General features: G+C 54.9%; 1 protein-coding gene across 1 annotated transcript; it reads right to left on the reverse strand.

Annotated features, from left to right (window-relative positions):
- Positions 1 to 185: 185 nt before the first annotated feature.
- On the reverse strand, positions 186 to 14,880 carry Cadm4 (cell adhesion molecule 4). Its single transcript, XM_074057453.1, has 9 exons — positions 14,773 to 14,880; positions 4,038 to 4,184; positions 3,680 to 3,832; positions 3,305 to 3,439; positions 2,826 to 2,990; positions 2,630 to 2,720; positions 2,054 to 2,226; positions 1,536 to 1,664; positions 186 to 1,202 (listed from the first exon to the last, which is right to left on the reverse strand). The coding sequence occupies exons 1-9, from the start codon at positions 14,834 to 14,836 to the stop codon at positions 1,093 to 1,095; spliced, it is 1,167 nt and encodes a 388-aa protein (XP_073913554.1). The 5' UTR covers positions 14,837 to 14,880; the 3' UTR covers positions 186 to 1,092.
- Positions 14,881 to 15,249: the final 369 nt, after the last annotated feature.

Genomic DNA, 15,249 nt, shown 5'->3' on the forward strand with positions numbered 1-15,249 from the left:
ATTAAGCTAAAGCCAGGAAAAAAAAAGGCAGTTTCTCACGACAGTGGGACAAGGTGTCCTTGCAGAAGTCAGAAGCCTTTCCTGCTCTATTCCAGCAATCTTAAAACTCCCCTCCCTCCCCCACCCTTGTTCCCTTCCTACTGGTGCAGCCCAGGCAGAGGGACAGACACACAGCCACCCCAAGCACTTGTTCTCTCCTCAGTTTAATGGTGGTTAGTGGGATTGCCAAGCCCCCTCCCCATTCCCCTCCCCGCCCCGTACAAAAATGTGTTTTTAAACAAGAAAAAGGGGGCAAAAGCCAGGAATGGGGGGAGGGGGTGCAATCTGATATTTTCTTACAGATTTTTGAATTTTTAATATATTATATATAAAACCATAGAGACCACGCATCCCCCCAAACTCCTTTCCCCCTCCCCGGGGGGCCTGGAGGAGAGATGAGGAAGGCCCCCCCAGGAGTGGGTGGACACACAAATATGGGTGGGACAGACATAGGGGAAGGGAGCCCAGGAACCTGGAGAAGGGTGATTGGAGATTAGGGTTGGGGCTGTCTCCCTCACTGCCCCCAACAAAGTTTTGACACAAAGACACAGAATCCCTGTTCCCACGCCCTCCCCCCACCCTTCCCCCCACCGTGCAAACATGGCTTTGCAAAGAGGTGCCCAGAGCTCTGTGGAACTCTAACAATGGCTGGCATGGGGTCTGGGACCCCCCAAAGAAATCTGTGTTCCCCTTCCCTGCCCACCCACCCTTCCCAGACTCTGACCCCCTCCCTACAAGACCTGGTTCTGTCGCCTAGGGGCCCTGGCCTTCCCCCGGTTATCTTCCCCCAACCCAATCCCTACTGCCCTCCCTGACTTGGGGGTCTGGACCTTTGGCCTCTGCCCCCTGGGGGACCCGGACTTCTGGGCCCTTACTTCTGGCCCTGGCTGAGATCCAGGCATCCAACACCCCATCCCTGCCCAAGCATCTGAGGTGTTAGTGGTGGGGGGAGAAGCCCACCATCCCAGACTCTGGTAAATGTCTTTGCTGGTTCCTTGCAGCTGGCAGTGGGGGGAGCCCCAGCCCAGGCCCAGGCCTGGGGTGGGGGTGGGGTCAGATAAAGAATTCTTCTTTCCTCTTGTGTCCCTCGCTGCCATTGAGGAAGGCTTCTCTTGCTTCTCCCTGCTCATCCAAGCCACTGGCCTCGTGGGTCAGATAGGAGCCTGAGAGGTACCATACCCCAGGACAGCAGAAGTTGGACAGAGACGCATGGGAAGCGGGAGAAGCGGAACATATGGAGAGGGAGGTAGATCCAGGGAAGAACAAAACAGTGTAAGAGAAAGAGGTAAAAAGAGAATTAGGGAAATTCCAAAAGCCCCGCCCCCATTGGAATCCCAGCCAGAGGTCTCGTGGGATTTCGAATCCAAGGTCGGCTCTGCCTTGTTACCCTGGTTCTTAGCCCGTGCTCTTCCGAATCCGGGCTCTAGACCCCGCCCCTTCCGAATCCCACAACCAACCACACCCTTTGCTGGCTTCAGGCCCCGCCCCCCACTCACCCTTCTGTCGTACGGAGCACCAGACCATGCCCACTAGCACACATATGATCAGAAACACCAGTAGCGCCAGGATGCCGCCAACAATGGCATAGGGAACCGACGTCTGAGCTTCTACCACCGCACCGGGGTCTGCCGGAAGGACGGGCGCAGGACCAGGCCATCAGAGATGGCCCAATCTACGCCCACGCTGCCAAGCGCTTCGGCCATTGTGCAGACCACAACCAACCGCGCCCCTTTCTGTGCCATGCGCCTCAAAATTGCTGCCATCTCCTCTTTCCAGATGCTCTACGTCCTCAAGGAATACTTGGTTTCTACATTGTCTGATCCTAATCCCCGCCCTGCCTCCTTCGCCCCCCCAAGGACAGACACACATATCACTTTTATTTTGATTCAGTGCTCCCCGGAGAAAAATAAAGTCCAAGCCCAAGAAACAGCTGTTTGTGCACCGAATCAGTCTCTTTGCTCACGCTCCGCCCCCAACGCCCCGCCCCGGCCCGGAGCCCCGCCCCCGCCCTCACCGTATACCACCAGCACGTAGAGCGCCCTCGCGTGGCCGTGCTTGTTCGATGCCTCGCAGGTGTAGGTACCGTTATCCGCAGATACCAGACCCGGAAGCGTGAGCGTCTCCCCCACTGCCTCTGCTCTCTCTGGCAGAGACTCATTCCCACGATTCCAACGGATCTGGTTTGGCCTGGACGGGATAAAGTACAGTAAGAGTTAGGAACGCAGGTGCCAGCACCCAAGTCTGATTTAGGATTCTAGACGTATAGCTCTCACTCACCCCGCACGAACCTGAAAGTGAAAGGCTCCCTCCTAGCCCTTTCCTTCCTGGAAAACCAAGAGGCCTGGGCTCAGCTTCCTTCCTGTCACCGGGATCTCAGGAATGCTAGCCCTCCTAGGCCCCTTCCACCCTGGGAATCCAAGAGTCCGGGACTCTAGAGGCTGTTTCTTCATGATTCAGAAGGCGAGCCCAAGATCCCTCCTTCCTAGGACCCAGAAGTCCAGATCCCAGCTCTCTGCTCGCCGAGGCCCTTCTTTGCTGAGACTCGGGTGTCCAAGACCCCCATCCTTCTTCTCAGGACCCCAGAGCTCACCTGGGGTTGCCCGTGACAGCGCACGTCAGCACCAGCGTGTCTCCCTCCCTCACCACAGCTTGGGAGGCGTGGATCCTGGCCGTGGGGGAGTCTGCGGGCCGAAAGAAGAAGGGAGATGATGCGGAGCTAGGGGGCCACTAGAGACAGGCAGCTGTGTGGATAGGGACCCCTGGGGCCCTGCCCGCCGGGCACTTACACTGCACGTCCAGCACGTACTGCGTCTGCTTGCTGTGTCCAGAGGGCAGCGCCTGGTTTTGCGCTTCGCAGATGACGATACCACCGTCGTCCTTTCGGTCCACGCGGAATCGGACGGTGCTCGCCACGCTCCAGACCTTGCCATTTTCCTGGCCGCTGCTCACTCCTGCCACGCCAAGCCCAGACACGGGTCAGGCCAGGATTCTCCGATTCCGTCCTCCACCAGTCCCAATGCAGGCTATTTGCCAATCCCCGCCCCACCCACAGGCCCCGCCTCCTCATGTTCTCTAAGCCACGCCCCTCGCCAAACTCAAGTCTCTTCCCAAAATCCCTCTTTCACACCCACGCCTTCTCATTGATCAGTTAATTTAGCCGCTGAATATCTAATGCAGGATTTGTGCGAGCTTCTCCAGGCTCCACCCACTTCCCTAAGCCACGCCCTCTCAAGTCCCGACCCGGGCCTGCATCTGGCCCTGGTACCTTTCAGCTCCTTGCGGTCACGGTACCAGCGCAGGACTGCTGCGGGCCGCGACCGCGGAACTAGGCAGCTGAGCTCCACCTCGCCGCCCTCCACCGCCTGCTCTCGGACCTCCACCACCGGATTCTCCGGGGCCACTGCGCAAGGGAGAAGGGGTGCAGGTGGTTAAGGGAGGCACCGAGGTCGGCTCAAACCCGGCTGCAGATTCCAGGGATCAAAGGGAATCGGGGTCCCAGGTGTCGGGAGTCAAACCCGGAGACTAGAGGTCATGTTTACTGCAGCCAGATGTCCAGGAGGTTACCAATATTCAGAGGGACAAGAGGGTCTCAGGACAAAAGAAGCAGCAGAGGATGGAGGAGGTCGCGGGAAGCTGCTACCTAGGACAGTGAGAGTGGCAATCTGGTGGTGCGTGTCCTCTGTATAGAGCTGGCAGAAGTAGCCCCCCTCGTCCTCCAGGCGGGCATCTGAGAGCCGGATGCGCACCCGGCGCGGGGAGAACTCCTCAAGCTGGAAACGCTCGTCCTTCAGGGCTAAAGAGTGAAGAGGAAAGCGTGGACCTGGGGAGTTCTGGCCTCAAGACCCCCACCCTCCAGGAGCTCAGATCCAGCGCTCCAGCCAGACCTGTGAGTCCGAGCTGCCCAAGTGTTTACTCCCTTGGGACCCAGAATTGTTCAGGTCCTCCTGCCCTCTCTTCGTTCCAGATGCCAGTGCCAGTGCCCAGGCCTCAACACTCACCTCGGGTGCCATTGAAGAAGAGGGTCTGCCGGGCGGGGTTCTGGATGACCACAATGGATCCATCATATTGATGCAGACGGCAGGTGATCTCTGCCACCCCACCCTCAGCCACTGTCACGTTCTCTGTCTGTACTTCCTGTCCTGTCCCTGGACCAGCAGAGATAGATTAGGAGACTCACTTAAGGCTATAGTCCTTTCTTTCTCTCTCTTTCTCTGTTCCTCTCCCATCCAACCCTCCAACCTGTCTCCTGTCCCCTCATTTGGTTCATGTTACCTACCTAACATTTCCGGTGGGCTAGAGCCCAGAAGCAGGAGAAAAATCTCTCTAGAGGGCACAGGGCACACTAGAAGCTAGAGGAAAGGTGGTCACGAAAGGCTCTAGAAGAAAGCCCCATTGGATGTGACTTGCACTGACCAACAGAATTTGCTAGAAGTGATACTGTAGGAGCCACAGACCCCAGGCCTGAAGAGGTCTTGCAGCTTCCTTGTGTGCCCTCTGCTGCCCAGAGATTGCTGGGTGGAAGAGATGCCCAGCCAACAACCAGCACCCGATACCTGCCATGTGAGGAAGGCCATCCTGGATTACCAGGAGACTGGGGCCACACAAGTGACCCCAATTGAGACCAAGAGAAGTCTGCCTACCTGACACAGCCCAAATCACTGACCCAAAGTCATGAGCAAATGAGTGATTATTGTTTTAAGCCACTAAATTGGGGTTTTGTTGTCATTTGTGGAGTTTGAACTCAGGGCTCTGAACTTGCTAAGCAAGTGCTCTATCACTTAACCCACACCCACAGCCCTTTTTGCCTTAGTTTATTGCAGGTGGGGTCTCATGCTTTTTACCCAGGCCAGCCTCAGACCTCAATCTTCCTGTTTCCCGAGTACTAAATTTTGAATGGTCTGTTCCACCGTAAAGTTAAACAGATGCATCACACACCTACACTACTTCCGCCAGCATCCTTTGTAGCTGAATGGAGCCACGTGACTGATCTCTGGCCAATGGTTTGTAGACAGGAGAGACCACTACCTCCTCCCACTGGGCCCTCTCCCTCTCAGTCCAGCAGGCTGGCTGGCTGGGAGGACTCCAGGGACTCTAGAGACGGGTAGGCTCACAAACTGGAAGGAGCCCTGGTCCTTGACTGGCTGTTATCCACCACCTGCCAGTTCAGGATTGCAACGTGGGCAAGCAACACACTTTTGTGCTGCACCATTGAGTTTCAGGGCTGTTTGTTACAGCAGTTTACCTATCCTGACTAATCCATTGGAGAAGTGAGTAGGGGAGGGATTCAAGATACGAAAGGGAGTGTTGAGCTGGAGGTGCGGCTGGAGGGTGGAGTGCTTGCCCAGCATGCTCAAGGCCCTGGGTCCCATCCCCAGCACCACAAGAAAAAAGAAGATAAACTGGGCGCCAATGGCTCGTGTCTGTAATCCTAGCTACTCAGGAAGCAGAGATCAGTGGGATTGAGGCTTGAAGCCAGCCCCAGCAACTAGTCTCACAGACTATCTCGAAAAAAAAACATCACAAAAAAGGGCTGGCAGAGTGGCTTGAGGTATAAGCCCAACACTAGAAAAAAAAGAAGGAAAAAAAGATGAGGAAAAAGGAGAAGAGAAAGAGCAGATGAGGAAGAAGAAAACAGTCTAGCAAAAAGCCAAAAACCAAGAGTAATCAGCAGTAACATTACTGTCAAGGTCATTGTCATCTGCAAATAACAATAACTACCATAGCTACCGTTTATTAGGTACCTGCTATGCTAGCCCCCTGCTAAGAGCATTACCTGTATAATTTCCATTTAATCTTCACAATACCTGTAGAAGGTAGGCACTATTTTCTTTTTGTGTGTGTGTGGGGTACAGGGGTTTCAACTCAGGGCCTCACACTTGCTAGGCAGGTGCTCTACCACTTGAACCACACCTCCAGCAAAGGTAGGCACTATTTTCAATCCCCATTTTCCCCAATTCCCTTTTTAATTTTAATTATATTTATTTATTGGTGCTGGGGCTTGAACCGAGGGTCTGTGTTCAAATTTCCTATTTTTTTTTCCTTTGGCAGCACTGGTGTTTGAACTCAGGGTCTCAAGCTTGCTAGGCAGATGCTCTACAACTTGAGCCACTCCACCAACCCTTTTTTTATGTTGGGTTTTTTTTTTTAGATAGGGTCTCTGGAACTATTTGCCTGGGACTGGCTTCAAACTGCAATCTTCCTGATCTTTGCTTCCTAAGTAGCTAGGATTACAGGAGTGAGCCACCAACGCCAGGCTCCAATTCCCAATTTATAGGTGAGGAAACTGACCCAGAAAGATGAAATGACTTGCCCAAGGTCACAGCTGAGAGTGGCAGAGCCAGGATCTGGACTCAGATCTCTCTGATCTCATGTCCTACATCCATACCTACTCCCTGCTGTGTGGCCAAAGTGTTCCCCACTAGCAAGGGATTGTGGGATATGCTTGTGATGGGTCTGGAATGATGAGCTAAGTCTTTTTTTTTTTTTTTGTCCTCTGGTATGCTAAGCAAGTGCTCTACCACTAAACTCCCCTCTAGCCATAAACCTATTCTTTTATCCTAAAGAGCAAGTGGAGGTTTTGAAGTCTCACTATGTTACCCAGGTGGGTGTCAAACTCCTGGCTCAAGTGATCTTTCTGACTGAGTCTCCTGAGTGCTGGGATTATAGGTATACGCCACAGGGCCCTGCTGGTTATTTGTCTTTAAAGGCCAAGTACTGTCCATGTCTCTTACATTCTGTTGGCTCATTTGAACATTGCCTGAGCCTCATGTAGGTTTCAGGGGCTGGGTACCTGGAGATGAGTAAGGTGAGGTCTCTGCCCTGAAAACCCTTTAAGGTTTATGAGGAAGTAGACACAAATCAATGTAATAGCCCATCAAAAGTGTTCTATTTTCTTCTAAGAGGCTAGGTTGGTCAGGGGTAAAAAAGATTAATTCTGTGGGACAGAGGCAGAGACTGCTGGCTTCCTATCGCTCTTCCATTTCTCCAAAGTAAAACAACCCTGATTCGACTATGGTTGCCCTATGTCCAGCAGAAAGTCTTCCTTGCAGCAGGGAGAGGCCATGTGGTAAGGTTTTGTCCAAATGGATATATAAGCAAAAGTGTCACGAACCAATTTCGGGAGTATTTCCTAAAAAAAAAAAGGGCGGGGCAAGTTCTTTTTCTATTGGGTCATCTTTGTGCTGCTTAAAACAAGGATGTGATGCATGGAATTGTGGCAGTTATCTTGGGCCATGAAAACAAGGGAAGTAGGAGTGGTGGGACCAAGAACTGGGATGTAACTGGGCATCGATGAATAGAACGGCCATAACAGCTCTGGACTCCTACTTCTGGACGTCTTTTGTTAGAGGATCACATACTGGGTATTTAAGCCATTATTTGGGGTTTTACCATCACCTCCAGGAATGTCAAGCTTAATTTATCCAATTCTAATCCCAAAGTTTCCAATCTCTGTCTCTCTCTGTGTCTCTCTCTCTCTCACTCTCTCTCTCTCTCAGTCTTGCACTTTGCACTTGCTAGACAGGTGCTCTACCACTTAAGCCACTCCTCCAGCCCTTTTTGCTTTAGTTATTTTTTGGATAGGGTCTCATTTTGCCTGGACTGACCTCCAACTGTGATCCTCCCTGATCTCTACCTCTTGAGTAGCTGGAATTACAGACATGAGTTACGGCACCCACTCCCCTCCCCAAGATTTTACAATCTCAATAAATGTAAACCTCACCTAGTTGCTCAGGCCAAAATCCTAGAAATCACTCAAGTCTTTTCCCTTTCCTTCCCCGACACTCACTCCATCAGCGGTATCTGTCCATTCTTACCTCCAAAATACATCCAAATCTATTCACCCTGTCTACCTTGCTCACCACCACCACCGCCACCCCCAACAGCATCACGTCTCACATGAACCCTTCAAGAGCCTACCACGTCCATGCCTGCCTCCTGTGAGGCCTTCTCCATTAGCAGACAGAAATATTTTATTTCTGAGACATGGTCTCACTGTGTAGTCCAGGCTGGCCTGGAACTCTTGATCCTCCTGCCTCAGTCTCCTGAGTTCTGGGATTACAGGCATGCACCACCATGCCCAACTTAGACAGATTTCCCAAAAAGGGAAGTCAGATCAAGTCAGCTCTCTGCTTAAGACCCTCCAAGGGTACTGGGGTGTAGCTCAGTGGCAGAGCACTTGCCTAGCATATACAAGGCCCTGGGTTCAATCCCCAGCACCATCATTGCCATCACCACCATCACCATCACTGCCCTCACCACCACCAAACCTGGGAGGACTCATATTACATTTAGAATAACATGTAAACGCCCATAGAACTTCAAGATGTGCCATGGCCCAGACCCTCTGTGAACCCACTTCCCACCTCTTTCCTGCTACTCACTACACTCCAGGCTCACTGTCCCTCAAATACGCTCGGTAGCTGGGCACTGGTGGCTCACTCCTGCAATCCTAGCTACTCAGGAGGCAGATCAGGAGGATCGAAGTTCAAAGCCAGCCTGGGCAAATAGTTCCTGAGACCCTATCTTGAAAAAACTCATCACATGCACAAAAAAAGTGCTGGCGGAGTAGCTCAAGGTGTAGGCCCTGAGTTCAAACCCCAGTACCACAAAAAAACAAAACAAAACAAAACCACTCAGCTTGCTTCCACCTCAGGGCCTTTCCGCGTGCTCTTCCCTCTGCCTGGAATGTTCTCCCCTGCACCCACCATCCTAGGGCTGCCTTTGTTCTCACTTGAGTCTCTGATCTCTGACCTCCCTTACTTCCAGGTCCCTTCGCCTCCAAGAAATTTTCTGTTTCCTCCCTATTGACTTATGTCCTCTATGGAAATGTCATCTACTCTCCACGAAGGCAGGGATGAAATGTGTGGGGTTTATGGCTGCCCCCTGGTGCCTGGAAGTGTGCACAGCCATGATAACTGTGTGGGGAGGCTGCTGAAGGACCTACACATGCACAGCAGGATTTCACTTCGGCCTTGCGATTGTGGGAAACCATCATTTTCATCAGAAACACCAAGTGGGTCCCAACCCCACTGCTTGCCATCAGTGTGACCATGATACCTTTGTGAGCCAAAGTCGCCCAGCCTAGAAAATGGCCACGGTGCCAGTGCTGGCCTTACAAAAGTGTGCCAGGTGCCTGGGGCTCAGGGATAGCCCTCCTCCCCCCAGGCCACTCCCGAAAGCTCCCAACTTCTGGAAACCAGCCTGTGCCCACAAAAACTGGCTTGTGTGCTGGCCCTTTAAAAAAACATCTGGACATCTACCTGTGGATCCTGGATCTCAGCACTAGTCTCTTGCTAGCCCCCCATTTTACAGATGTGGAGAATGAGGTTTTTATTGGGGGAGGGGGCACCCCATGCAAGTCAGTGACAAAACTCACCATCTTCTGGGAGCCATTGGGGACCTCTGGATCTTCCCCCTCAAATTATCCTCTGCTCTCTGCTTGAGGGTGCACATAGGGTGAGGGTGGGGGGCTTTTGTTTTCTTCCCTCCCCCTCCTGAGGAGTCAGTAACCAACAGTGACTGTGCCTGGAATACTAATGTCCCAAGGGCTTTTGTTTCGGGGCTGGGGGGTGGTGGGGGCGGGGCTTTGTGGTCAGAGAGGGGCTGAGCTTTTGGGACTTAGGCACTGGCCCTTTAAGTGCTGTTGACAGCTAAGAGTCCGCTAGTGCCCTGATAAAGGGACAGGAGAGGGTTTGGGGAAGAGTGGCTGAGCAGGTGATTTGAAGAGTTCAGTCCACAACCAATGTCTATCCCAGGACCCAGGAGCATGGGTTCCACACCTTCTCCATCAGACCCAGGAGTCTAGGCCTCAGCCCTCCTCCCTCAGAACCAGGGGTCCAGTCCCCAGCCTTCCTCCCTCAGACCCAGGGATCCAATCCCTGGCCTCCTCCCTCAGACCCCAGGGTCCAGACCCCCAACCATTTCCTCCACTCAGACCCAGAGATCCAGGCCCCAGCCTCCTCCCTCAGATCTAGGGATCCAGACCCCAGCCTCCTTCCTCATTCATGGGATCCGACCCCAGCCCTCCTCCCTCACACCCAGGTGTCCAAGCCCCCATCCACTTCCTTTACTCAGACCCAAGGGTCCAGCCCCAACTACCTCCTTCCTCAGACCCTGGCCCCAGCCCTTGTCCCTCACACCATTGGTCCAGGTCCCAGCCTCTCCACCATGTGTTCCAGGAGTCTGACCTCCACTTCCTCCCTTAGAACTAGGGGTCCAGGCTCTCTGCACCCTTCCTCCTTCAAACCCACGGGTCTGAACCCTCCGCCTTCCCCTTCAGACCCAGGAGCCCCAGACTCGAGCCCCTCCTTCTTCAGACCCAAGAGACAGGGGTCCAGAACACACAGCTGGTGGATGTTTCCACACAGACTAAGCAGAGTGGGGGGAGCATTTCCTGGGTCCTGAGTCAGCGAATACCCAAGGGAGTCTCAAGGTCACCGTTTCAGGAAGGTCACAGCCACCCCCTCTGTATCCGCTCCCCAGGGGGCTCCTGGCACCTTGCCTCCTTCCCCCTTCCTCCCCTAGGGAGGTGGTACATCCCTGCATTTTGACTGAACCCCCCTCACCCCCCCATCAATGGCAGAGTCCGAACATCCTCACACAAAGCATCAATTCTTCACCAGCTCAGCCTTGTGAAGGCGCCTGTATTTGTAGGACCTAGGCATCAGGGTCCCAGCCCCACCTCCCTTGGAACACCAGCCCTTCCTCTCTGAGGACCTAAGGGTCTGTAACCTTTCATCCTCCTCAAGACGTAGAAGTATGGACTCCCAACCCCTCCAAATTCAGAACCAGGAGTTCACACCCCAGACCCTTCTCCCTCAGATCCTGGGTTTCAGACCCCAGCCCTCCTCCCTGAGACCCAGGGCTCCAGGCCCCAGCCAGCCCTCCTCCTCGCTCTGACGCAGGCATCCTGGTCCCAGCCAGCTCTTCTCCCTTATACCCAGGGGTCCAGACTCCCAGCCCTCCACAGACCCAGGGCTCCAGGCCCCAGCCCCTCCTCCATCAGGCTCTAGATAGCTGTCCCCCACTTCCTCCCTCAGACCCAGGAGTCCAGACCCCAGACCTCCTACCTTGGACCCAGGGCTCCAGCCCAGCCCCCTTTCTCTTGGACCCAGGGCTCCAGCCCAGCCCCCTTTCTCTTGGACCCAGGGCTCCAGCCCAGCCCCTCCTCTCCTGAAAACTTTGGATTCCAAGTCTACGGCCCTCAACCTCCAGAACCTGGGTCCTGCCTTCCTCTGTCCTTTGTCTCCCTCCTCTCTTGGGACCCAGGCTTCAGGTGGGGGCGTCAGGGTGAGTCAGCAGCGTCACATACAAAGTCCTCCCTGTGGCCCCACGTTCCTGGGATATTCAGGACTCCCTGGATTCCAGGCCTCAGGCCCAGCTAGAGGGTGGGGACTCTGGAGGGTCACCCTGGGTGTGGGGTTCTGGGGTAAATTCCTGCTCCTAGAAGAGTACAGCTAGCACTGAGCGGCCCCTGTTCGATCCTCCACCCCCAGGGCCTTTTATTCACCCCCTTCCCGGAAGAGCTGAGGCTCTGCCCCCACCCCTGCCCCCCTGTGTATCCATGGAGGAGCCGGGGTGCCTGGATTCTACAGGCTGAGTGTGCCCAGGCAGAAACCATGGGCGTTTTGGGTCCTGGTGCCACAAGCCATTGGATGCTGGCGGGTCTGACTGTCTCCAGCCCCCCCATCACCACCCAGAGAGAGAAAGCTGCCTTTGTGTCCCCAAGACGGGGACAGGCCAGGCTCGCACGACATTAACCCACCCCTGGGCCCCAGCCCTGCTGGGTCTAAGGTCTTGGATTCCATGGTGGAACCTGACCCCCCACCCCCCCGGGGGGTTCTTGGGGATTCAAGCGACCAGCTCATGGGTGAGTGGGGAGGGTGTAGGGTAGAAATCTCCCAAGACCTGTTCCTTGGTGTGGCTCAAAAGGAGGGGAGGGTCCCCCACCCTGTTCTCAGAGTGGCTGGTCAGAACTTTAGCAGGGAAAAGTGAGTCAGCCTGGGAGGGAAACACTGTATTGGAATCAACAATCCCCCCTTCCCCAGTCTCCCCAACTCTTAACAGCCGCTTTATTCTTTCTTGGTATCTGTAATCTGCCTTCTCTACTTCTTTCTGTTCCACCCAGTTTCTGGCCTGTGGATCTGTTTCCTGCTGTGTGCATCTCTGGGCAGGGAACTCATCTCTCTTTCTCTCCATACTCTAACCTGCCCACCCCAGACCCTTCTTTCTTTCAGCATAAATTCCATCCATCCTCCTCCTCTGGTATTCTTGTCATCTGAGTGAGCCAGCACAGAGAAAATAGGTTTTGGAAAGGCCACAAACATAGGTTCCATCTCCCATCCCCAACTCCTGCTGGCTGGGTTAGGTGACGGAGAAAAGGGATGACTAAGAAGGAAATGTGGGGACCACTGAGACTCCCTAAAATTTGGTGTCCAAGGTTATTCTGAAATAGCCAATGAATAAAAGCCAGCAGGGTCCCTGGAGAGCATTTGTCACAGCTTCCTACTCTGTACTGTACAGAAGGGACACTCGGTGGCTCAGAGAAGGACACAGATGGGTATAAAATGATATCAAAGAGGATGAGGTGAAGCTGGGACCCAGTTCCTTAGCACCTAGCCTAGAGTTCTCTCCATGATACAAAGCTGGCTGTCCACTTGTAAAGCCCCACACATGTAATTTAGCAGACATTTACAGAGAGGATGTGGGTGCCAGGAAGCAGTGCCTATAATCAAACCAGGGACAAAGCTGAGAGCCATCTCTCGACAAGAGTCCTCAACTGTGTAGGTGGTCAGCTGAAGTCACATTCTGATAAGTCCCTTGATTCTGTGGGGCCAAGATGCCACATGTCAAGGAGGTCAAGATCCAAGAATTCCAACAGCCAAGATTTCAGAATTTGAAAGATGTCAAGATGCTAGAATGCTATCACCACCAAGGTTCTAGAACTTTAAAAGTGTCAGGGTTCTAAGGACGTCCAGATTCTAGAATCCTAAAGATAACAATATTCTAAATTCCCTCAGATTCTTTGTTTGCTGGGTTCATTGGTTCCAGGATACAATGATCCTGGTTTTCAAGCCTAAAAAAAAAAAAAAAGAAAGAAAGAAAAAGAAAAGACTGATGGAAATGTAGCTAAGCTCTCATCTGGGAAATTGGGCATGATTGTGGTAAAGGAAGGAGAGAATGGTACAAGTTAGGAAACAGACACAGAAGGCTACAGAAAAAAGAAAGGCAAAGTGTCTGAGGTTAGCCTTGGCTCTCGCCTTGTATGGTGGGGGGGGGGGGCGTAGTTCTGCCTCAAACCTTGGAGAGGGCAGGTGGAAGCCCCTTCGCACCCAAGCTGGTATTGCCTTTCAGGTCACTGAGTTCAATGTCATCACTTTACAGACCAGGAAACTGAAGCCAGGGAAGATGGGGGTGTTTGTCATTGGCTGCTTAAACTCAAGTCCCAAGCCCTGTGCCACCTGGGCACAACTCCTCTCCCAAATCCCTATAGCACACCTCCCAAGTCCTGCCTTGGTTCAGGTCCTTCCAAAAGTGGCTTGACCCACCAGGGAGGAGGTGACCCATAGTAGGTTTGAGACACACACAAATGAGTCTAAGTGTTCAGGTGACATTTCCTGACCTTGTCTCCAGACTCAGGGTCACCCTGTCTTGGGGGTCCAGCTTCCCACAGTATGTAGCGAGGGTGTGTGGACCGCTCCCTGGATACCATGAAGGGGACTGCTCTGTAAGCCACGGCCTGGGTGTGTGAATGGGTGGGAGGGCTTGGAGACGCATCTGCTCCGTCCACGTGTATACCCACATGCCAAGGTTCTCCACCCCACTTCGCTGCCACACAGACCTTTCCCCCCAGGGCTCTTTCGGCTGCTCTATTTGACTGAATTCCTCTCCAGGGACACAGAGGGGTACAGACGGAGGGATGAAGGATGGGTTGGGGTTCCTGAGATGGAGGTTGTATGGGTAGCAAGCAGGGAGACATTGGGACAGAGAGGAGGAAGGAGGGAGATAAATTACAGAACAGGCTAGAGAAACGGGTGACAGAATGACAGGGGACAGAGAGACAGAGGTTGGGGGACAGAGAGAAAGAGAAAAGAAACAGGGTGACAGCAACACAGAAACAGAGATGCAGAATGGGGGCATAGAGGGAGGGCAGAAATACAGGGGGACAGAGTTGAATAAATAGAGAGGATGACTGGGGAGGTATAGAGTGACCCAGGAAAAAGGGACAGAGATCAAGGGACAGAGGTGGGGGACAAAGACAGGATAGAGACAAGGAGAAAGGGGGACAGACAGGAGAGACAGGACTTCGAGACTGAGGGACAGAGGACAAGGGTGGGGGGACAAGGAGAGAGAGGGATCTAGGAACTGGCGGACAGAAGGACGCAGAGACCAGACAGGACAGCGGGACTGGCCCGGTGAAGGCGGGCTGGGGTGTGTGTGGAGGGGGGTGGTCTCAGGTCCTTTGTCCCCGCCGGGATCGGGGCCTGTGCGGGGTGTGCGGGGTGGGGGTGGGGGGCTGCGGCACCGCGACCAGGGCCCGCGCCCCCTCCCCCGCTCGTGGCTCCCGGCTCCCGGACCGCGCTGCGCTTTGTCCCGGGGAGGGGGCCCTGGCCCGGCCCCGAGCGCATTGTTTGGCCTCTGCGGCCCCGCGGCGGCCGAGCTGTCACCGCGGCGCGACCCCCCCACCTCCCGCCCGCCCTAGCCCGGCCGGCAGACCCCGGCCCCCAACCCTACCTGGCCCCGCCGCGGCCGCCCACAGCAGCAGCAGCGGCCACTGGAAGCGCCGGGCCCGGCCCATGGTGCCGCCGCCGCCACCGCCGCCGCCGCCGCCGCTCGCTCCCGGCCCGGCACCTGCACCGCCCGCGCCGCCCGCCCCGCCCCCGCGCCCCGCCCCCTGCCCGCCCGGGGGCGGGGCTTAAGGGGAGGGGAGGGGCTTCGAGGCAGGGGCGGGGCCTGGGCCGGGAGGGGAGGGGCGGAGAGGCCGCGGCAACTGGGTGGGGGGCGGGGAGCGCAGCGAAGGGAGGCGCGCGCTGCGGGGGCGCCGAGGGTTGGCGTGAGCGTGACAGGGTGGTGGGGGGTGTGGGGGGGCGAGGACGTGGGTGTTGCGCGCAGGTGGCAAGGTGCGTGTGCGGGCAGCGGGAGTGGGAGACTGTCAGCCAGTGCGGCCCAGGGTGCAGCGCGAAAGGTGCGCGAAGGTGCGGGTGGGTGGTG

This window comes from Castor canadensis, chromosome 16 (genome assembly GCF_047511655.1).
Source record: "Castor canadensis chromosome 16, mCasCan1.hap1v2, whole genome shotgun sequence".
Classification (NCBI taxonomy): domain Eukaryota; kingdom Metazoa; phylum Chordata; class Mammalia; order Rodentia; family Castoridae; genus Castor; species Castor canadensis.

Bases quoted from the DNA above. Each gene is read 5' to 3' on its own strand.
- Cadm4 (XM_074057453.1), bottom strand. From the start codon at position 14,836: ATGGGCCGGGCCCGGCGCTTCCAGTGGCCGCTGCTGCTGCTGTGGGCG. The intron at 2,721-2,825 runs GTAAGTGCCCGG...TTCGGCCCGCAG, and splicing joins GTACGTGCTGGACGTGCAGT to ACTCCCCCACGGCCAGGATC. The intron at 1,665-2,053 runs GTGAGGGCGGGG...TCCTTCCGGCAG, and splicing joins CTACGTGCTGGTGGTATACG to ACCCCGGTGCGGTGGTAGAA.